At 52.1% G+C, this 22,105-nt stretch overlaps 1 protein-coding gene across 1 annotated transcript in view; it reads right to left on the bottom strand.

Moving 5' to 3' along the window:
• Positions 1 to 224: 224 nt before the first annotated feature.
• The window catches only part of FHAD1 (forkhead associated phosphopeptide binding domain 1), a 98,591-nt gene continuing 76,710 nt past the window's right edge, over positions 225 to 22,105 (bottom strand). Inside the window, 12 exon segments of the mRNA XM_054691201.1 lie at positions 225 to 518; positions 4,374 to 4,427; positions 6,761 to 6,838; positions 9,474 to 9,639; positions 10,633 to 10,853; positions 11,282 to 11,377; positions 13,827 to 13,951; positions 14,483 to 14,612; positions 17,785 to 17,917; positions 19,024 to 19,183; positions 20,189 to 20,295; positions 22,015 to 22,096. Of these exon segments, the coding sequence (XP_054547176.1) occupies positions 402 to 518; positions 4,374 to 4,427; positions 6,761 to 6,838; positions 9,474 to 9,639; positions 10,633 to 10,853; positions 11,282 to 11,377; positions 13,827 to 13,951; positions 14,483 to 14,612; positions 17,785 to 17,917; positions 19,024 to 19,183; positions 20,189 to 20,295; positions 22,015 to 22,096 (1,469 nt within the window). The 3' untranslated portion in view covers positions 225 to 401.

Below are 22,105 nucleotides of genomic sequence, written 5' to 3'. Positions count from 1 at the left end.
ACCACACAATTGTATCTGCCAGGCCTAGGAGTCTGGCTCTAGACCTGTGGAACATTGCTCCCCAGTGGCGCATATGCGAAGCTGCCAGCAGTAGTGCCGGTTCGATCCCCGGCTGCTCTCCGGCCACTTCCCGCATGGCGGACCTCTCCTGCCGCGCCCACTGCTCCTCTCAGCAGTGTATCTTCTGGTAAAAAGAACTTAAAAAAAAAAAAAATAAATAAAAAGAACAATTCTCCCCACGCACTCCAGAACATACCACTGTGCAAAATACCAGCCTAGGAAGCAAATGTGAGGATAACAACCTTTAAAGTCCTACAAAAGCATCTTAGTATTTTGACACAGAAGAGTCACACGGACTCACGGAGGGTCACACAAGGCTGGGCAGGATGGCGTTTCTAGTTCTAGTTCCTTCCAGCAGGCTTAGGAAATGGACGGCTCTGGTTGGATTTGCCGGGGGCTTCTTTCTTCAGTATCTCTCTTTCTTGGTCGATCTTCGAGGTGGCTTTTCTGGCTCCAACCTTCAAGGAGCAAGAAAAACAATGTAAAAACTATCACTGCAACGAGGTCCCAAAAAGACGACCCAAAATATTTGACCCCAAAATTTTTAACACAAAATAAAACAAATATGCTGTTATATAAATATAAATATATATATTATCTATGCACACACACACACACACACAGAGCAAAAGGGAGATAACATGGTTCACCATTATCACACTGCCCCAAAGTCAGCATTGTTAATATTTTGATAAAGCCCCGTGCAGATAAACAGTCGTTTTCCCTCTTTTAATATTTTCATGATCTTGAAACCGGGAGCTTCTAAAGATGGGCACGTTCATTGTGGTGGCTTCTTTCTCCTGAAAAGCTTTACTGAATCGAGTATGACTTATGTCTCATGTCTCTGGTGTCTTAGGAGGAGAAGAGGAGAATATTGATAGAGGTCTGTCTAATACTTTCTGAGCACTGCGCTCCTTCCTGCCCCCCACCATGCAGCCATATGTGGGACCTGACACTTGGCACAGGGTGAGCTTTTTCTGATAATCATGCTCCAGATCATGGAGCTGTTATTCTCTCCATGGGTTGGTCCTTTGAATCAGAGGACCATGAGGTCATTCCTTTCCGTTACTTGACTGGAGAGAGATGAGATCGGCAGAGCGACTGAGTGGTGCAGAGGAGGCATGTGTGTGCACGCATATGTATGCATGTATATGCACGTGTGCACACACGTGTGTGCATACAAACATGTGCGTGCATGTACATGCATGTGTGTATATGCACGTGTGTGCACATATGTCTGGGACCTGATAGTTTACCACTTCTCTTTTGAATTGAGATAACTTTGTCTGAGACTCTCACTCCTGTATCCTTATAGAAGCCTCTTCCTCTTTCTGAACAGGTTTCTATTCATTGCAACCCAAAATCCCACCCACTCTGCGCATACTGCAGACGCAATTACAACTTGTAAATTTCTTCCCAGCTAGGGTTGAATGACCAGTCCCACTTCCTGTTTTTATTCCAGTCATTACCACACCCCTGCCCCTGGAGGAAGAGGGCTTGGGGAGTGGGTTTGAGCTCTGTCTCTTACTATGAGACCCTAGGTTTCCTCATCTTTCAAATGATACCCTTCCAGTCTTCACAGGGGTCGAGAGGGGCTTCTGGAAGGGTTTCACTGCAAGGGCTGTTAGGACCATCTCTTCAACTCTTTCACTTTAAAGACAAGTTTAAAAAAAATGATCTCCTGAGACGTGTGCCAGGGGCCGACAGGAGCTTTGACTGTGTTTTGAGACTCTGCAATCAAAGTAATTTCAGGGTGAGAGGCTAACATCTCCACGCTAGCCCGCACGATAATTGCTGCATGGAACACCCAGGGAGAGGGAAAGCAGACAGCTGGCACTGAAAATCCTTCCCCTGTAAACCACCTTTCCTTTATATCTTTTATTTGCTTTTTAGCAAAATTGCTGGCTGGGGTGGTTCCCAATGCCAGTGCCCTGACCTGGTCTGGGGTTGGCTGCCAGAGCAGAAGCCAGAGAGTTGTTAAAAATAGATTCTTGGTCCCAGAGTCCGCCTCCCCCAGGCCTGCTAGGAGCTCATGTGGGGGCGCATCCCAGGGCAAGCTTTGGTCTGCTTTTTGGAGTGACAAGGCCCAGGGTGGCAGAAGGCACAGCAGTGGCTGATCTGGGAAGAGGGAGAGATGGGGAACGTGAGCCATGAAAATGCAAATGTCAGGGCTGGGGAGGGCTGGCCGAGTCCACCCTGAACCTGTGGCCACAGGTGCGCCCTAGGCATCCAGCCGGGGTGTTTGGAGCCTCCTTAGCATGAAAGGACATTTCAACAGTGACACCCAAATTGGAAATTAGGAAATTAACTGGAAATCAACTCAGGATATAGCAGAGTGGATGTTTCAGGCAAGTGCAAGTATCCGTTCTAGAAAGAAGTCCTTCCCCACACCTCGCAGGTCTTTGGAGAATCTTCTCCTGGCCCTTGGACTGGGTGGGTCCCTGAGCTCAATCCACTGGACTTTGTCCTCAAAACATTTTGTGCAAGGTAATTACCTAATCATTCTTGTGTTCACTTGTATTTAATCATTACTTATATTTCCTTTTTTTTAGTGACCCAAGAATGTAAGCCAGAAAGGCAGGGAGTTTTGTGGGTCTCTTCATTGATCTACCCCAACCTTTATTTCACAATCGTCTTCTCCTAAGCAGCTTTCTTAGCTATTTTTTCCTAATTGCTCTCACCCCCATGAAAATGAAATATTATAGAAAGCATTGTATGTGTATTAGCGCTTTATACATGCAAAGAATGTTTGCCCTCTTGGGGCAATGTTGCCCCCATGGAGAATTTGCCATGTTGCCCAACACCTGGGCAGTACCTGCCACAGCCTAGACTCAGTAAATATTTGTGAATGGATGAGACGTTACTCACTCTTCTAGCCCAGCGCCTGGCACTGTGTGTGGCCTAAATTAGGTATTCAGTACAAATTTGCTCACTAGATTTTCTTCTTTGGCAGACAACTGACAATTCCATTGCAATTTCCAGTTGCAATGGAAAAAGAAAATGAAGTTGATAAATGGCATTTTGGAGGACAGGAAACAAAATACCACGGGACCCTAAAAAGAAAAGAGAGGCCAGTTCTGAAGCTACTGGAGGTGGAGATTCTTTTATGAGTGGGCACTGAGGCTCCGATGCCAGAGAGCATGAGGCGCACAGTAGAGGAGGGAGACCCCAGCTGCACTCTGCAAGGGGCTGGAGGAAAGAAACCCTTGGGGATAGAGGAGATTCCAGACCTCAAATGCTCTGTCATTTTACTTCTCTGATGGTCCTCAGACAAAACCTAGCTGTAGAGCCTCCCTGGTGGCGCAGTGGTTGAGCGCTGGGTTGCGAAGCTGCCCGCGGCCTCTGCAGCGCCGGTTCGATCCCCGGCTGTTCCCCGGCCACCAGAGGAGGATCCCACATGGCGCGCGGACCTCTCCTGCCTCCTGCTCCTACACTGCTCCCCTCAGCAGTGTACTTCGATCCTTCTGCCTGCTCTGCTCCCTGCTCTGGCTCTGGTGAATTCTCTCACCCTCCCGCGCTTCTGACTGTACCCACTGCTTGTATAAATAAATAACTAAATATTAAAAAAAAAAAAACTAGCTGTAGGTGAGCTGCCTGCTCCCCACTTAAGCATATATGTTTCTGAGAAAAGGGATACATCTCTCACTCATTCCCACTTTGCAGGGGATGAAGGTCTTAGATCTAGGGGGGCTCTAAGGGTGCCCCAACACCTTGTAACCTCCTGCTTTAGGAGGTGTTAGAACAGTGGTGTTGGCTGAGAAGAGGCTTTCGTTTTCCAAAAATGTCCTGGAATGTCTTTAGTTTTTTCCAGTGATAATTTGGTTGTCTCAGAATGATTGTAGCCTTTTATCAAATTCGAATCTATCACCTGTCTTATTCAACCAAAATGTGGCAGTGTGCAGGCTCCCCGAGTGAGCTCGCCTCTGAATTGTGAATGGCAGAGTTTCGATATGTTTGAGAGATTTCATAGTCTGGATTCTCATCTCTTTGAAAAGAGTATTCCACGGATGCATCCCTGAAATAGAAAAGCGAGAGCACCTGCAGTGCATCAGGCCTGTTACCCACACTAGGTCAAGCTGCGTCTTCACCTGGGCGTTGGATTCACCTTGACTTCCGGCTCCCTACTAAGCTGTGAGGTTAAAGTAAGACCCGCCCCACAGTGTCCTTGTGAAGCTGAGGTGAGGGGGTCCCCCTGGGGCTTAGCTTGGTGCCCCACAAACCCAACTGCTCAGGACTTAACAGGTGGCGTGTCCTATGACCTGGGTTTGCTGCTGCTCCCCCACTGTTGTCTCTCTCCTCTCTTTCTGGCTCACCTGGAAATTCGAGTTCTGCATCTTGTTCTTCACCATCTCTACAAACATTTGTCTCTTTAATATAGAAAGAACAGTGACAAAATTTTAGCTCATGGTTTTTTTTTTTGCCTTTAGCATCAAAGAAACTTGGATTTTTTTCAACTTTCAGGTGCTACTCGTTTGGCACATTGGGCCTTTCTAGGGGCTGGGGTGTGGTTGGGTTGAGACTGTGGGTCTGCAGAAGGGGTGTGTGGCTGAGCCTCTGGGGCCATCTCTGTTCCAGACTCCAGAGGAATCTGTGAGGAGGGGGCTAGTCAACTGAGGAGCGGGCAGCGAGGAACACTATTCTCTCCTTGGGGGACCCTTCGCTCTGGCTGGAAGCACCTCCCAAGTCAGTGGATGAGGCCGGAGATGCCCAGCAGGTTCCAGCCAAGCACGCCCAGGGCCCAGACAGGACGACAGCTGCACTCACTTCCCCGTCAGGGGCTACAGGGCCTGGAGCCTGTTGTTCCTGGGGTGTGATCGCTATAGCTGAGCCCGGTCTCCTCAAGGACACCTCAAGGACAATTCACTGAAGGAGGATCCCCTGGGACACAACAGCGAGTGAGCTGGGACCTCCCTCACAGATCGACACTCAGGAGGTAAGGGTGCAGGGTGTTGGGAAGGGGACATTCCCAGCGTGCTCTGGGCACTTTCCGGGGCGCCAGCCTGAGTCCTATGGGGGCCAGGGAAGCAACAGCAGTGGGTGGAGAGGGCCAGTGATCCCACCAGCCTGGGACTTTCTTAGGGTCCTGGAAGATGGTGGCTTGTGGGATTGTGGACCTTGCATCTCCGGATCTGCCTAGTTTTCCAGAGTGTCCCACAGAAGTGCCCTATTTTGAAATGTTAGGGAAAAAAAACTGTTCCATGAATGAAATGAAATATATCTGTGGGCGGCCATCTTGCCTCATTTACTTCAGAGCCCGCCCCTCCACCATCAGTAAATATTTGTGGGTGGGGTCACCAGATAAAGTATAGGATGCCAGTTCAATTGGGATTTCAGAATAAAACCTAATAATTTCTTAGTATAGGTGTGTCCTATGCAACATTTGAGATACACTTAACTAAGTGTCTTGCTTACCTGAAATTAAAGTTTAAATGGGCATTCTGCTTTGTTTTGATTTGTTGCCCCCCAACTTTATCAACCCTACTGAACATTCTCAAAATTCATGGCTGTCTTTTGAGACAGGGGCTCGTAAGTCTGCCATCTCACAGCGTGATGCTAGCTCTACCCTTGTGACCCCCCCCATGGAGGCTCATGGGCCTGTGTCTAATGGACAGTTGTCCTCCAGGCATTTTCTTGGGAAAAGGCCTTGAGCATGCGGTCACTCAAAACTGACCACAGCTGAGAGGAACTGAGCCCAGATAATAGTCGCTATCCGGATTCCCAGGTATTGGAAAGCAGTGTTTTGAACCAACAACCTCTCTGCCTTCCATGAAGGGTGAGTAGAGGAGAGAGGCACTGGAGGAAGCAAGGTGTGATGTGTGTATATGTAGGGGTGTTGAGAGGGGCACCATCCCAGGAACCCAAGGGTTCCCAAAGGGAACCCCAGTTTGAACATTGCTCCAAAATATGTTCCTGGATTAAGTCCAACCAGTGGACAGCTGAGTGCTGAGGGGCAGAACCTGGCTCTTGCACAACTGCTTTTCCTCTGAACTCCCTGGGTTGTGATGACATCAGGCTGTCTCTTAAGAGCTGTTCTCATACTTGGGTGAGCCAACATCGCATTGATGTCAGGGATGCTGTTCATTGTATCACACAGAGTCTCTGGGGGAAAATCCAGGACTGTCTTTGTTCAGTAAACACTTCTGAGCATCACATCTATCTGCCAAGTGGACACTGAACCCGGGCCAGGCTGGCCTTACCACTTCCCAATGGTTACCAGAAAGGCCGTGATCAAATTGGGCTCCCCCCAGCAGGTGCGGAAGTCCGTGCACTTGGCACATCCATCCTCATTCCTGGCTTCATTTTGTACTCACTTCCCCTCTGCCCTTCCTTCTTTCAGCCCTTATTTCCTTCTTAGGGCAGGGGTTCCTGGGACTTACCACTCTTCCTTATTCCTTCTCTTAGGGGCTTTGTCTTCAAGTCCCCAAATCATTTAGTGTGGGCTAGGTGGGGGTGGGTGTCCCAGCAGCCAAGACTACACTTGCATGTCCCCTAGGCCTTCTCTTCCCTCAGGACCTGGGGTGATGCTTGCTGGTCTCCCAGGATTTTGTTCAGATTGTAGGTGGGAAGAGGGAGGGGCAGGGGAAGGGAGCAGAAGTGCTGGCAATTCCTTCCCAGCAAGCCCTGGCATTTATACCCTATAAACTTTGAACATATTGTATCTACATTGTGCCTGACTACAAGATCAAAAGAACCCTCATACCTGCCTCTCTTTCTCTTTGAAGAAGTTGGAAGGTGTTGATTCTTTTGTATTTCTCTGCTCTTGATCTTCTAAACACTCCTGAGTGAAAATATCAAGTGGGCAAGAGAATGTTTAATGTGTCCTTCCTGGTCTGTTCTGGGACATACCTCTGGGGTGTGTGTCTAGGAGACTGGGCCTCACTGGGACTGGTGGGGAGAAGATGGAGGCTGGGAGGATCAGTCTCTTCCTTCAGCCGTCTTCCATCTCTAGGCTGCAGGACCCTAACCATATTTTACTGCTTCACCCTTGTATGAGCTGGAGAGGACCATCCCCAAGCTGCCTCAACCTGTTCTCATCCTGTACAAGTCAACCAGTTTCTACTCTGCTCAAAAACATACTAGTGGCACTCGGCATCTGGAGAATACCTGGACCCAAGAAAATCCTGGAAAATACTGAGTTCAATAGCACTGTGATAGAATGATGATGGTACAGGGCGTGTATCAAGCCCTATGTGGCTTTGTAAGAATGTTCTCATTGAATAGCAGGCCATCAGCTTGGCGCCATTTTTATTCTCATCTTAAAGATGAGGGACCGGAGCTAACCAAGCCAAGGGAAGGCAGGTCAAGGGCTCCAGCCTGGGGGAGACCACCTGCCAAAGCTGTGGCCATGCCCCATGCTAGGTCTTGACTGGCTGGAGGCCGGAAGTGGAGCTGAGTGCTTCCTGAAGCGGGAAGCAGCAGGTGCACTCCAGGCTTTCTCCCACTCCAGCTCTCAGCAAAGGGCTAAGAAAGGGCTTGCGTGCTTCTCAGATGGCAGCCTCTGTGCATCTAAACATTTCCTATTGAAAACTCCAGTCCTAACCCGTCACACAAAGTATCTGGGCCCTTTCTTGGCTGTGGTCCTACTTGTATTCACCAAACAGAAAAGAGTTTCACAAAAGAGCTGCTGGCTTTAGGAGGAGAGGGGGGAAGGCATCTCAGGGTCTGAGAACATGTCAGCTGGCAGGAAGTTCTCTGAAAGAAATGCGGGACCGCTCCCCTCTATCCATGAGCTGCCTTTTCTCTCCCCCATAGTAATGAGCTTGCCCTGTGCCAGGCACTGCAGGCACTATGTCATTTAACCCTCCTGCTGCTCCACGAAGTGGGTCTCTCACCACCTAGGGTGGCTGAGGATCCTGAGATACAGCGGTCAAGTCCCTTGCTCAAGGTCATTCAGGGCCAGGCATGGGAGCTAAGCTTATCACTGAATTCTGAGAGATGCTGCCGCCTTGTCCAGAGAAGTGGGAAGTGGTCTAGACTGAGCACAGTCTGGGCCACTGTCCCCACAAACCCAGGACATTCCTGAGTCAAGAGGCCAGTGACACAAGGCTCTCCATAAATGCACTGAGGTTTCCCCAGCATTTTATATCAAGTCTTGTTTTCACAGCCAAAGGTATTAGTTTGGAAGTAGGACTTCTGATTCTGGAAAGTTCTGCTTGGCGAAGAAATGTTCAAACATTAACACCAAGCATATATTTTCTGGGGAGAGGGGTGGTGATTCTGAAGCTCATGGTGAGTAACTTCATTTCCCAGTGCTTCAACCAACTTATCTGTGAAAGGGTGAAATTTCACACAGGAGACCAGAAAAAATAAATTAAGCCTCCTTGTGAAAATATTAGATATATAACTTTAATTTGAAAAGCAGAATTCTATGTTCCTTTAGTTTCTATTTTAAAAATGAAAATATGCTCTTTGGAAAGAACAGAGGCCGGGACAGATGTATCTGAGGTCCCTCTGGGATATAGTAACATTGTCCCAAACGAATGGGTTTCTGACAACATATTAATAACAAATCATAAATGCAAACCTGCACCCTGGCACGAAGACCCCCAGGAGAGTGGAGGTTGAGGGGGGCAGCTCAGGAGAGCAAGGTGTGGAGGACAGTGCGTGTGAAAAGGTGCACGGGAGGCCCAAGTGTGGGCCAGAGTCTCATCTCCGCTGCTGAGCAGCCAGCTTGTGTTCTCTCTGCCAACCTCGGTTTACCCATCTCTGGAGTGGACTGACACTCTCCAGCATTCCTTGCAGGGTTGCTGGGGGAGAGGTCGTGGGCAATGCGGGGCTGGTGCCCACCCCCAGCAAGCGTCCCCTGAGCAGTGTGGTCAGGTGGGGGTGACTGTGGCTGCCCTCCTTGGAGATCTTGCTCTAACATGTGAATTCCTTGAATTTGCATGTCCCCAGCTCAGCTCGTCTGGGTACCTGGACACAGGTTCAACCTGGCCATTTTTGAGCCTTCTGCAGGAAAGGGTGCTGGGCGGAACAGGCTGCACAGCCTTGCTGTATGGGGAGAGGCAGCCCTGAATAATGCATGTGAGGCCTGATTATGCAAATCCTCAGGTTCTCTCACACTCCCAGCCAGCTCATGACAATGACCCTTTGGGGCCCTCTGCTGCCCCATTTTGTGGTCTGGTGTCTCCCCTTTGGGGCCTAGCCTGCCAAGCTCTGGGGGTGGGGGGTGCCCCTCAGGAGCACTGAAGTCTCCAGAGGGCGCATCAAAGGAGAAGCCAGAGCTCTGTCGCTGGGCCCAGCTCTGCCTGGCGCCAGGGGTATGAAAGGAAACTGTCCTGGGCCGGAGGCAGCCCCAGGACACAAGCAGAGAGAGGCCTGTGATGTTTTATTCAGAGTGGAGAGTGCTGAGAAGCCACATCCGGGGCTACTTTCAGTTTCTGGGGCTACCGGCCATGGCGGGGGCCGCTCACCTTCTGTTGCCTCATGGCCCTGTTGAGCCTTTTCTCCTGGTGCAGCTGCTGCTCTGTGCGCTCCAGGGCCTCCTTGAGCAGGGCCTTCTCTTCCGTCTCCTTGTAGATGTTGTCCTCCAGCTTCGCCACCTGTGACTGGTACATCTGAACCGACACTTTGCTTTGCCTGAGCGGAGCGGGGAGACGGTCTGTTCCCCTCCTCTCTCCCACTCCCCATCCAACCCCCGGCCTGGGAGAGTCTCTTAGTATTTGGCTAACTTAGTGGTAGTGTTAGGGGGAAAAGGTGTCCTAAAGCTAATTCCATACAGGCTTTGTGGACTCCACCCCCACCCCAGGCCAAAGCCATCAGGACATTGGGAAAGACAAATCCCATCCCCACCAAAGGGAAGGTGGCTGGGACCTGAGGGTGGGGTGAAGCAGCCAGGTGGGTATAAAGCCAGACACGTGGGCTTTGGAGGAGTCCCCCATTTTGGCTCTCCGCCAGCTCGCAGCATCCGGCCAGCTCGGAGAGTGCCTTTGGGTTTCCAGGTCGGCGGATCGGGTAGGACGCATTAAAGACTTTATTTCCCTATTTTCTCCCTGAGTTGTACATTTTCCTTATTTCCTTTTCCCTTGTAAATAAACCTTTTATTAACATTTTGTGTAGCCTGTAGTGGAGTATTCATAAGTCCCTTGAAAGCATGCGGGTGAGGACCCACAGCCAGGAACCCGTTCAGTATCGGGGCTGCCCTGTAACAGCTTCCCTACAAAGCGGGAGAGAACAATGAAGCCCTGGGGAGAAGGGGGCAGAGTGAACAGCAAGTGGGACTGTGCTCCCAGCCCCCCTCCCAAGTTTCCAGAGCAGGTGGGTGAGCTGCGGCTGTTGGAAATATGCTAGAAAGAAAAGGACAGAAGTGGGAGACTTGAGCCAAGACGCACAAAGGCACTGCTTGTTCGCCAGGAGAGCAGAGAAAAGAGGGGACCGAGCATGTCAGGGGCTGCTGCCCCACGAAGTCGAAGTGACTTATCGTCACTGTCCCTCCCTCCCACCCCTTCCCCAGTGTTCGGGATACTCCCCACCTGGGGCTCCGGGCTCCCGCCCCCTTCCTAGGTATCTGCTGTGTCTGGGGCTTGGCCTGGAGGGTGGAGGCTGGGCCGTTCTTGGGGGTCCGGGCAGTACCTGAGCTGCTCGATGTCTTTCTCGTATCCTCTCAAAAGCTCCTCTTTTCTCTCCAGCCGGTTCTTGAGTTGGGTGATCTTCTCGAACACCAGATCGAGGTCCTTCTGTCGGAGATGGTTGACTTTCTCCCGCTCTTTGGGGGACAGGTACTTAATGGACACATGGCCAGACAGATTTTTGATGTTCATCAGTGTCCCGAGCGTTTTGCTCATGTCCATGTACTGCAAGGAAAGCGAGGCGCGGGTCGGAGCCGGCCCGAGGCCGCTGGTGACGGCCTGGAGGAGGCAAACGTCTAATTCTGTTTCATTCATTTTCTGCACTTGCAGACAACACACACATGCTTTGGAATCAGCGCAGCTGGGGCTCTCGGCTGACTTTTGTTTTGCCCACGCTCATTTACCTTACACTCTTTTGAGAACCGGGGGAGAAATCACAACAGAGATAAACATTCTTTTGAACTACCCAGTTTGTCAAAGAATTCGACTAGGCAATTTGTGACCCATGCCGGGATGGGAGCTGCGCCCTACAGAGCTATAGAAGCAAGAAAGGTGTGTGTGAGGTTGGTGTTTCGTGAGACCACCCTGTGGTTACACCAGACTGGGGGGGTCTCAGGGCCGGGCAGGAGGGGCTGGAGGCCGTCAGCACCTACCAGCTTTTCGCTGAGATCTAAAGCCTCCACCACATCCTTTTTCCCTGACTTCTCCATGGTCGGGATGAACTCTGAGTCGGCAAGGCCATTTTGAGACTGAAATAAAAAAGAAAAGAGAAAACCCTCATTTGGCACTTAATTATGAATTGCTACAACCGGAAGTTAAAACCCTGGTGGCTGCTGAGTTGATTTGGTCTGATCCCTCGTCCACTGCTCTCTTCTGACAGTGTCTTGAGCTTCCGAGCACGGCTCTTTTTAAAAAATGTCTTGTTCTTCAGTCACTGTCAAGCCTAGTGGTTCTCAGCAGAGGGAGGGGGGTGATTTTGTCTCTGCTTGACCTCTGCCCCTGCCCTCAGGACATTTGATAATGCTTGGACACATTTTGGGTTGTCATAACTGAGAGTAGGGGGTGTTACTGGCATCTAGTGGGTAGAAGCACTAGACTAAACGTTCCACGGTGTGCAGGGCAGCCCCCCAAATTATCAGTAGCACTGAGGTCTAGATGACAAGGCACCGGCGTGCCTTTGTTCACTTCTTGTGCCAGGTATGGCACCTGGCACCGGCAGCATGTTTGTTGAATGAATGAATGAAGGTTCAATAGAAAATTCCCTTCATTAAATTAATGAACGGGAATACCACCCTCACAAAATGTGACTCTTCTCCTACTGCTGGACCTGGTGGGCTGGCAGCACGTCAGATTTTTCCAGAGACAGTGCAGGATGGTGTGGAGAGCTGTGCACTCACAGGGACCCCGGCAGTCAGCCAAAGCTCCTACTGACAGCGTGGAGAAACCCCCAGACTGACCAGGGAGCTTGCAGAGAAATCTCCCTAAAAAACAAACTTGGGTTTTAAGCACTTGCAATGAGCATCTCTTAGGCTCTTGCATTTGATGGCACTGCACTGCAAGCCTCTAAAGTTAAAACAAGAAGCCCCAACTACAAAAATATAAAGGCCCTCAAAGTTAACTTCTAGGTAAGGTGACACTTATCTGTGCATCTATAGAGATGAGACTAAAAAGGGGTCTTTGGAGATGACAGTTAACTGGGCAGATCTGCTGCAAAAATAACTTGAAATGCCACTCTGTGTCCCCAGCTCCCTTGAGCTGTGTCCTCTGCACCCTGCTCCAGCCCCTCTTTTCCTGAGAGAGGGAGATTGGGCTAGAGTTCAATCCCACAGTCCCACCTCTGCAGCCCAGCAGGGTGCTGGGGACAGGCTGCCAGCCTCACATTCCTGGCTCTGCCTCGCATTATTCTGTGACTTTGAGGGAGGGTCTTGACCTCTGAGCCTCAATTTTTCCCATCCGTAGAATGGGGACAATAATAGCAACTACGATACGAGGCAGTTGTGAGGATTAAATGAGATGATGCGTGTAGACGGCGCAGCTCAGTGCCCGGCACACGTGAGCACACTGTACATGCCACTTATCCTTCCTCCCCTCTCACTGCTTTTAACTTTAATTACTGCCGGCCTTGGAAACAGAGGCTTTCTAAGTGGGTCGGCGGGTTTTCTGCTCCGTGCTGTCAAGGGTGGGATTAGAGGTCGATGCCGAGATAAATCTTGGAAAGGGGCTCAGATTAGGATTCAGCTGCTCTTCCACATGGAGATCACCCCACTATTCCAGCCTCGGAATTGAGAGTTTAGTTTTTTTCAAGAAAACCAACACCTTTCTGAAGAGTCACGTCTCTAGCAAATGTTTAGAAAACTTGTTGGAGGGGATGCCGGCACAGATAGGAAGACCTTGTTACCTTTTCCAAGATCCTAAGCAGCTTTTGGCTTCAGCTGTGGCAACAAGCCATGCCCACTGGACCCTGTGACGTGCACCTGAGCTGTCCATTGCCATGTGTCAATCAACACCCTTTGAAAACTGAGGGTACCTTCCACTTAACAATCAAGTCACTTCTGAAGATCCTGGCAGATGAAACAATGCCCTCAAAGAAAGGAAGGTTTTTCTGGAATGCCATGATTTAAACACCTTTAAAAGTAACAGCAGCTAGCATTCATTAAGTGTTGGCTGTGAGCTAGGCCCTGGGGTAAGCACCTCACATGATGGCCTCCTTTGACTCTCCCACCATCTTGCAGATGGGCAGTGGAGCCCCAAAGGTTGAGAACAGGCCCACAGTCATAGCCCGAAGAGGCCTGGCCTGCACGGGTCTCCCCGACCCCTGAGCTGCTGGCCTCGTTGTCACGGCATCCTGCTACCCTGCCTGTGTGCATGGATTTCAGTCTACAGAGATTAGCAAACTGTAGGAGAACCCACATGTAATGTTGTAAATTAGCTGCTGAGTATTTTCTGCAGAACATCACATATGACGTGAGGACAAGGGCCCACCTGAGGCAGGGCTGGCCCCACGTCAGGGCAGCGCCCTATCACGTTGAGCAGAAATGGGAGACTGCCTTTCGCTTCAAACATCCCAGCCCTGGCTCGCAGGGCACCGGCTGGTACTGATGCTGGCCCGTCAGGGAGAAACTGGCCCTGAACCACGCAACCAGCGTCCCCCCTTGCACCCCCAGCTCCATGTGTCTGTCATGGCAGAGGACACCTTACCATCTGGAACTCTAGTCTTGAGGGACTTGGCAGGTCAGGCTTGATGTCCATTATTTTCGGGACATTTTTTTCCATCCTGGGAGCCGTTAAGTCGAGAAATGATTCATTCAGGTGGTCCTTATGATCTGTAAAAGAAATACTTTAGACTCAAAAGGAAAGTGCAGGAAAAAGTTGCTGTGTGTCATAACCAGCTGCCCGCTCACTGGACATGTTCAAGGTCACCTGGGCTTCAGCCTTGAGGACGCTGGTACCCAGGCAGTGGGGGTGACTGCAAGCCACAGGAACGAGGATGGGGTCTAACAGGTGGCTTGGCCTGCAGCGTGCTGCCTTGAGAGAGTCCCCTCCCCTCTGAATAGGGTATCCAAGAAGGTTCTGCAGAGCTGACCCTGGCATGGTGTTAATCTTTGACAGAGTTTTTGTCGGGCCACAGTGAAACAAGAAAAGGAGTTTTTAATGAACTCCTATTATCTAATATCAGGGTCTGCCCTTGATTCTGAGATGATGTCTGCTTGTCGGTATGACAACGTCTTTTTGGCTATGACAGGCCGGGGATAAAAGACAGTGGGCCTGGCAAGTTAGCTGGCCCTTGAAATGAACCCCAGAATCTGAGGCCTGGGCTCTGAGCATCGAGGGGGCCCGGGAAGCTGGACACTTACTCAATGAGTGGGCCTTCTCCAGTTCTTTAATTCTCATTCGGAGTTCAGATAAGGCCCTTCTCTGACGCTGGATGACTTCCTCGTGTCGGGACCCCTTGCACTTGGCCCCAAGGTCGCTGAAGGACTGCTCCTGTGGCCAGAACAGTGGTGGCTTTACTGGGGATCAGAGCGCCTCTCATATTGGACGAAATGCAAGCGATTCAGAGAGCAGACACCTTGCCACTCAGAGCTTGGGAAATAGAGTAAGGGGCTTGGGAAGAGAAGGAAATCATGTGTTTCATCTCTAATGTAAAGTCACATCTAGGAAGATTGCCAACTTTCCTACCTACTCAGCTTCACTATAAATAAAAAATCTCCATGTTGCCTCCCCAATACTATTTTCCCTAATATTCTGCTAGGCCTGGCTTTCTATTGGTTGTCATTCTGCTCTTGTCTCTGAACAAACATGTCCAATTCTGCTCCGGGAGTGACATGTGACTCTTCTGAACCAGTAATAAGGAGGACTGTGTGATATTAACGTGGGGGCGTGTGACAGTCGAGTCTTGGCTGGTCTGAACAAAGAAGAACCTTTCTCTGAGACTTTCCACAGAATTTCTGTGATGATGGAAATGTTCTGTGTCTGCACCATCCATCACGGGAGCCATGAGCCACCTAACTAGAACTGGGTATTTGTGAAGGGAACAGACATGGAATGTCTTTGTCATCTTGTAAGGATTCCGTGCTCCTTTGAGATTTGGAAGAATGCAGGGTTCCTTCTTCCAGAAAAATTCACAGACATGCCATGATTTGCCTAGAACTTCTAGAGGTTCTGGGGCCCTGGGAAGCTCAGGCATGGGCTGAGTTAAATGTGTCTGTCGAGTCAGTGGATCGTTCATTCATGCATCTCACCGAGACTTACTGAACTAAGTCTTGGTCCAGGCGTTGGGGACTTGGCCGTGGATGAAATGCACGAGATCCGTCATGGCAACGGCGAGTGAGGGGAGAGGTGAAGGAGGAGATGAACGACATAAGCACATGGAGAGAGAGAGGGTGCGTGCACCAGGCACTGTTCTGGGTGCTGGGGAGGGAGGAGGGAAGCAGGTGGTCCCAGCCTGGAGCCCGTCTCTGCAGACACGACAAGCACCCAGACAAGCTTGTACATCACCCCAGAAAGAGACAAGTGCTTCCTAGGGTAGAAAACTGGGGTGGCGGAAGGAGCCTCAGATATCCTGTCTTTGATTCACCAAATGCTTGGTAAAGGCCTACCCGACGCGTCCCAGGCTGGGTGATGGCCACATTGGCCCCAGGAGTACACGGCCTGTGATCCCCCCGCCCCAGCAGCCTGGCTCCTCCTGGGGCTGCTCTGCCCACCTGTGTCCCCCCACTGGTCTGTCTCTTCCTCAGGCTCTGCTCCAGCTGTCCTCCTGGAGGGGCCCCCGAGTGCCTGACCCCAAAGCAGCCCCACCCCATGAGTGCAGCAGTATGCGTGTGTGCGTGAGCATGTGTGAGTGTGTGCACTGAGTGTGTATGTGCATGCATGTGTGAGTGTGCACACAGAGTGTGTGCATGCATGCATGTGTGTAAGTGTGCACACTGAGTGTACGTGCATGTGTGTGTGTGTGTGCATGCATGTGTGTGAGTGTGCGCGTTGAGCGTGTGTGTGCAGGAGTGTGTCGAGGAGGGCAGGAGCCACCGAGAGTGGGGGTAGGGCAGCCACCACCACCAGGCCGCTCGGCCTGCAGAGTCCTCCGGCTCTATGTGACCCTTACTCTCGGCTCTTTGGGGAATTTGTTTATTTAGAGACGATGGAGATTCTTTCTCATACAACTCTTCAGCCCTCTGACCCACTCTGGCTTAGAAAGCAGGAAGCAGCCGACTGGGGAGAAGCATTCTGAGAAGGAACAAATACTTTTGCCCTTTTATCTTGCAGCCTCCCTCCCCCATCCCCTCAACTTATCCTGCCTTCTAATAGCCAAGTGACATCCCAGGCGTCCCCTCAAGAATCCGGCCTGGGATGCCGCACGTGAGGAGGGGGTCCCGTGTGGGCAGGGATCCTGTATGTCTTCCCAGGCCTGGCATTGTTGAATGAGTGAGCAAATATGGGCTGGGCATTATAGTCAGAACTTGGGGTTCCGTGGGAGTGAGACCCTGTCACCCGTCACAGAACATAACCGTGTACAACTCTCTGCGGCTCCTGCTCTTGGCCACTCTGAGCAACCAGGACACACTCATGCTAAGTGCTCTGAACCTGGGTCAGTGTCCGGGACAGCCAGCGGCCGCCAAGTCCTTCCTTCAGACCGAGCTCGGCCTGGCTCCCTGCTGTTTGGCAGGGGAAGGCATCCCCGAGAAGGCAGGAAGGCAGGCTGACACATTTGGCCCTGTTTCCAAATAAAGATCCAAAGCCCTTTGCTGAAACGCCCTACTCTCCAGTAATGGGGAGGGATATCCCTGGACTCCAGGGAACCTGGGGTTCCAGGAGCCACCGCACCCTGTAGTCAGCTGACCACAGCTGCTGGGGTGCATCCCAGCCCTGGAGACGCCCCCTGCACGTTTGAGGGTCACCTGGTGGGGGCTGTTCTCACTCAAACCATGGGCCTCCGGCGATGAGCTGCGGGATATCCCTCCCTGCCGGGCCGCCCCCCAGGCCTGTCCCCGGGAGACCTCGGTGATACAAAATGGAAGCGGGAAGGCGGTTTGGCCCCAGCAGGCAGCACCAAAGATGTCCTCTGGGCCCGGCAGTTTCACGTCTTGGAACCTGTTCTACGGACGTAGGAGGATATTACAGCCTCGTGCGAGGGCAGAAATAGTGGCCTAAACACCCATCAGCAGGGGAGTGGCTGGAAAAAGAGACACAATGGAGTTGTAGGCGGCTATGAAAGAATGAGGCCCATCCTTCCATGTTTACTGCAAAAGAGGCCCCCCGACAGTGTTAGGTAGGAGAAAGCAAACTGCAGGGTGTACGCGGCCGAGCGCTGTTATTTTGCTAAGCTGTGATCTAGCGACACGCATCTGCACAGGTGTGTGTGCAGAAGGTTGAGATCTCAGTCACTGGCAACACAGCAGCCTCCCCGAGGCCAGCACCATCGTGCCAGAACCTGGTGGTCCCCTGGGGAACAGTTCATGACCCCCATACCAAGGTGTTGGCATCCGTCACCTCTGGGTCCTGGGATGGGAGGGACAGGACAGCCGCGTTCTACTGGGTACGTTTCACACAAGCAAGTCATCATTGGGGGGCTTAGAATGAAGTGATTTTCAAAAGCAAAGGAATCCACCCTTGGGCTCTCAGCACGTCTTCCGGTGTCCAGGAGTGGGTGGGCGCTCACCTCTTGGCTGTTCAGGAAGATATCGGTTTGCACTGGGTCTATCTGCACCGAGATGTCACATGTCCGGGCCGTATCCTGGGGCTTCTCCCCCTTCTCCTTGTGCGGCTGGGGTTTGTGTTTCTCCTGCGAGGCCCTAGGGCAGGGGAGACGGGTCATGCGCAGTGGGGTGGGCAGAATCACCAGGTTCCGGGACCACCTCTGCCCTTCGCTGGCCCAACAGGAAAAGGAGCTCCATGACGTCACCAAGCCCCCGTGTCTCCTGCCCATGGATTTCTAGAGGATTTGGTTTAAGGGGTCGCAAAGAGCAGTGGCCAGGGCTGCGGGCACCTGCCTGTCTTGGCTGTCCAGCTGGGTGTGCGGCCCCAGTGGAAGCATTTACTGCGTCCACTGTTGCTAACAGGTTTACGCGCCGGCCCCTCGGTTTCTCCTAATGATCCCACGAGGCGGGAAATCTTGCTCCATTTTCCAGACAAGGAGAGAGGCACACAGTGGGGCCCAGGGCCGTGAGGCTGCGTGTGGAGGCGCCTGGCCTTGAGGCTGGCTGCCGGTCTGTCCCAGCTCTCTGACCCTGCCAAGGCCCCTTCACAGGCAGGTGAAGCTACAGGGCTACACGAGACATCAGTTTTACTCAGATTTTCTTGGGGAAAACACTACTCAGATAAAAATATGGGCAGTTATATGAAAATGCAAACTCCAGTGTGCTTTTAAGACTAATCCATGGGCAAAGGTACTTTATTTTTGTCTCAAGCTGACCTCTGACACCTCCAGCTTATACAATGGTCTGATAAATACCTGTTAAACTCCCTGATTGTCAGGCTCTGTTTGAATGCTGGAGAGTCAATATCGTACGAAAAACCCTGTCCTCACCAGGAAGGCAGAGCGTTAATAGGTAATGGCACAGTATGCCTGTGAGAGGAGTGCTAGGGTAGGCAGAATGCAGGGACTGAGGAGCCCCAGGCAGAGCAGGAGCCCTTGGCTATGTTTGGTGGTGACAATGGATGGAAGGCTTCCTGGAGGAAGTGACACTTAAGTTGAGACCTGTCAGAAGATTGGGCAGGCGTCTTTAAGAAGCACAGAACTAATCAAAGGCCTGTTTTAATGGATGAGGCTGAGAAGCAATGACACACCTGTCATTCATTCATTCACTCACTCATCCTTCCAGTCCGCCGTCCAACTCTTCAAGGGGCATTTACAGAGACACCCCTCCCTGTGCAAAGCCTGCCTGGGAACCCCCCTTACCTGACCACCTCCTTGAGGACCTGCATTTCCTGGTCCTTGCTTTCCACCAGGCTGGTCAACTGCCCGATCTTTTCCTTGAGCCCTTTCAGCTCGCTGTTTTGTTGCTGGACCAGTGCCACGTTCCGCTCCAATTCTATCTTCTGCTTCTCAGTAAGCTCCCCTGGGTGGGACAGGAGAGCTCGTGCGGGGGGCTCTTGCCTGGGTCTCCGCCGGGGCTGTGGCAGGTCTGCCAGGCCCCAAGAAGCCTGGGGTGGGTCTGCCCTCCAGGGGTTCTCAGAGGGCTTAGTAATGGCCAGGGGGTCTGCTTGCATCTTTGCAAATGACAGCAAAATAGCTACCACCACCACCTTCCAGGGGCGCTGGCTCCGTGAGGCACCGTTCTCCTGCCTCACCCTGCGGGATGGCAGTGATGATATCAGGGTCCCCCATCACGTGGTTTTTGGCGTGTTGGGGTTCTCGGGCAACTCTCAGCTGCCTGCTTCTCCTCTGTTTGCCTAAGGGTGTTCTGAGGTCTCTGGGGCCTGCTCTGCTCACCTGTCTGCCTGTGACAGGGGGAGCTGGGTACACGGCCAGTTCCCTGACCCTCAGGTGGACACCCCAGAGTGTGTGGTCCATCCTGGCCTCTAGCGTTTCCCTGGGAAGTTAAGCCTGTTGCCGACGTACCCCTGACTGACAGCACAGCGGGTATCTGCCTCACCCTGGTCTGGGTGGCCTCCCGATGTCCACATTCACCTAGAAGCAGGTGATTTGCATCAGAGGAAGGGGAGCCCCTCAGATCTTGCAGCCGGGGGGCATGAGGGCTTGGCCGGGGGAGTGTGAGGGCTTGGCTGGGGAGCGTGAGGGCTTGGCCAGCTCCCTGACCCAGGCAGACCCACGTTTGCCTTCCAAGTCTTTGCATCCAGGGACAAATCCTGGCGAAAGACAAAAAGAGATTCCCCCAAAAGAGAGCTGCATTTGAATGAAGGGGTCCTGACCCCGTGGCCACCAGCTATGGAGCCAGGCCCACGTCCCTGAGCCGCGCGCGCTCAGCCCAAGTGATGCTGTGACAGGCGCCGTGAGAGGGGCCCGGGCACGTTTAACGCCACACATTTCCACTCGCGAGCCTCACTTCCTTCCTGTCTCCAAGTGGGTCAAGACGTCAGGAATCACGGGCGATCGTACCAACCTCTCAGGTCTGACATTCGGCTGTGGGCTTCAGTGAGGTCCTTCCTTAACCGCATGATGAGCTCCTGCTGGGACAGGATTTCCTTCTGAGCCATCAGTAAATCTGCTCTGAAATTCACAGAAACAGGCAGAGTCAGTCTCCTCACTCCATGGTGGCTCTGAGCGTCCCGGGACCACATACATGCAAGGTGACCCTCAGCGGCTGGTGGCCCGGTGAGCCCGGGGCAGCCGGGGGATGTAGATGCGCTTGGAAAAGTCCCGGAACAAAAATGCATTTTGCTGCGTCTTCATTTGAAGACATACATGGAGGTAGAAGGAAGGATCCCGCTGGGTTCCATGCGCGTGAAGCACCTGCCAGCTCCAGGTCCCTCAACATGAATGGATAAGGTGCGGACTTTGTGCTCTTTGCTGGAAAGACTATTTTGTTGTGATCTCAGGGACTCTTTAGGATGGAGAAGAGACAGCGGAAGGCGATATGGCTGCTGTTCTCGCCAATTTCCTTAACTCCTGATGGGGAGAGGCGGGGCCCGACAGGCACCAGTGTTCAGGGGATCCTTTATAGATGTGTGGGCCTTGGGGCTGGATAACCAATGGGGGCAAGGCGAGGGGGAGATGAGGGCACCCCTGAGCCCATGCCCCAGAAGGTGGCACATCTTTGGTGGACAGCGTGGCACCAAAAGGGCCCTGGTATGGCATGGAGGGGCCCTGGTATGGCAGGGGGAGGTGCCCTAATGGGGTTGAGTGGAAGAACCTGGGTGTGTGTCTGAGAGGCCCTGGGGAAGTCAGAGATGCCTGTGTGTGTTGGGGGCAGCGGGAAGAGCTGTGGGCTTGCGTGCTCCCAAGGGGGCCAAGAACTTCAGTCTTGGGGGCAGGTGATAATGCCTCTTCCCTGGAGCACACAGGCCCTTGGATCCCAGGCTCTTATACAGACTTTTGAAGGTAGAGTATGTGTCTGCTAGGAAATAAAAAACAGGTTGGTGGTCACTGGGATGGAAATAACTGTATATACAGATGCGTGTGCGTGCGTGTGTGTCCTTGCTCATCACCTCCTACTTGAGGATGAAACTTTAGGATGCAGGTGTCTACACAGGTGCTAAAGTGACCAGAGAAGCGTCCTCTTCAGGCGCCCGCAGTCACGGTTCTACTAGGAGGAATCAGTTTGGAACTTTTCAAAATATGTAAGCTGCATATTTTGGCCTTTTGGGCATAAAATCCCCCATGAGATTAGACTTCAGGGAGTGGACTTTGGGGTTGGGGTCAGGTTGGTGGTTGGTCTCCTTTGAGAGACTTTCTGAATCCATTCTCGGTACCTCCCCAGCTCTTTCTTGTTTAGACGCTGCTTGGCAGTGGTTTTCTGGAGCTTTCCCGGCATGGATTTTGTTTTTCTGGGAAGTGCCAGATAAGGTATGAACTTTTGAGTTGGGAGGGGTCCTAAGGCCACTTAGTAACACATGAGCCTCTCCAGGACCCCACTGCACTGAGTGTCTCCATTGTCCGGAATCTCCACTGTCTGCTTATCACCCCAGGATTAGGCTTGCCCCCCAAGAACAGCTAATCAGAGTGCTAGCTCCCATTGTCCAAGTGACTCTGCCCGCAGGGACCTCCTTACCACAAACGCGGATGCCAAGGTGCAGGGGGGAGGCGTGGCGTGCCCAGGGTCACACAATGCAGTGGTGTGTTGGGAATGAACACAGATCTACCCTTGACACCATCCTGACTTGCTAAAGGGATGGAGAGATTCAAGTAACAAGGGAAGCCCTCAGGCCTGACCCCTCTCCCAGGCTCTGGCGACCGGCCTGAGGAAGGCCCTCGCACCCCCGCACTCACATCAGGTGGTCGCACACGGAATCTTTGGTGTTGTCCATGGACTGGGGTGCTGCCGGAGCCTCCTGCTGTATCTCCTCCTGAGCTGCATCAG

Source organism: Talpa occidentalis, unplaced genomic scaffold, assembly GCF_014898055.3.
Source record: "Talpa occidentalis isolate TD23 unplaced genomic scaffold, MPIMG_talOcc4v2.1 talOcc4.9, whole genome shotgun sequence".
NCBI classification, from domain to species: domain Eukaryota; kingdom Metazoa; phylum Chordata; class Mammalia; order Eulipotyphla; family Talpidae; genus Talpa; species Talpa occidentalis.
Note: the sequence above shows the minus strand (reverse complement) of the source record. Positions and strands in the feature narration are given on the sequence as shown.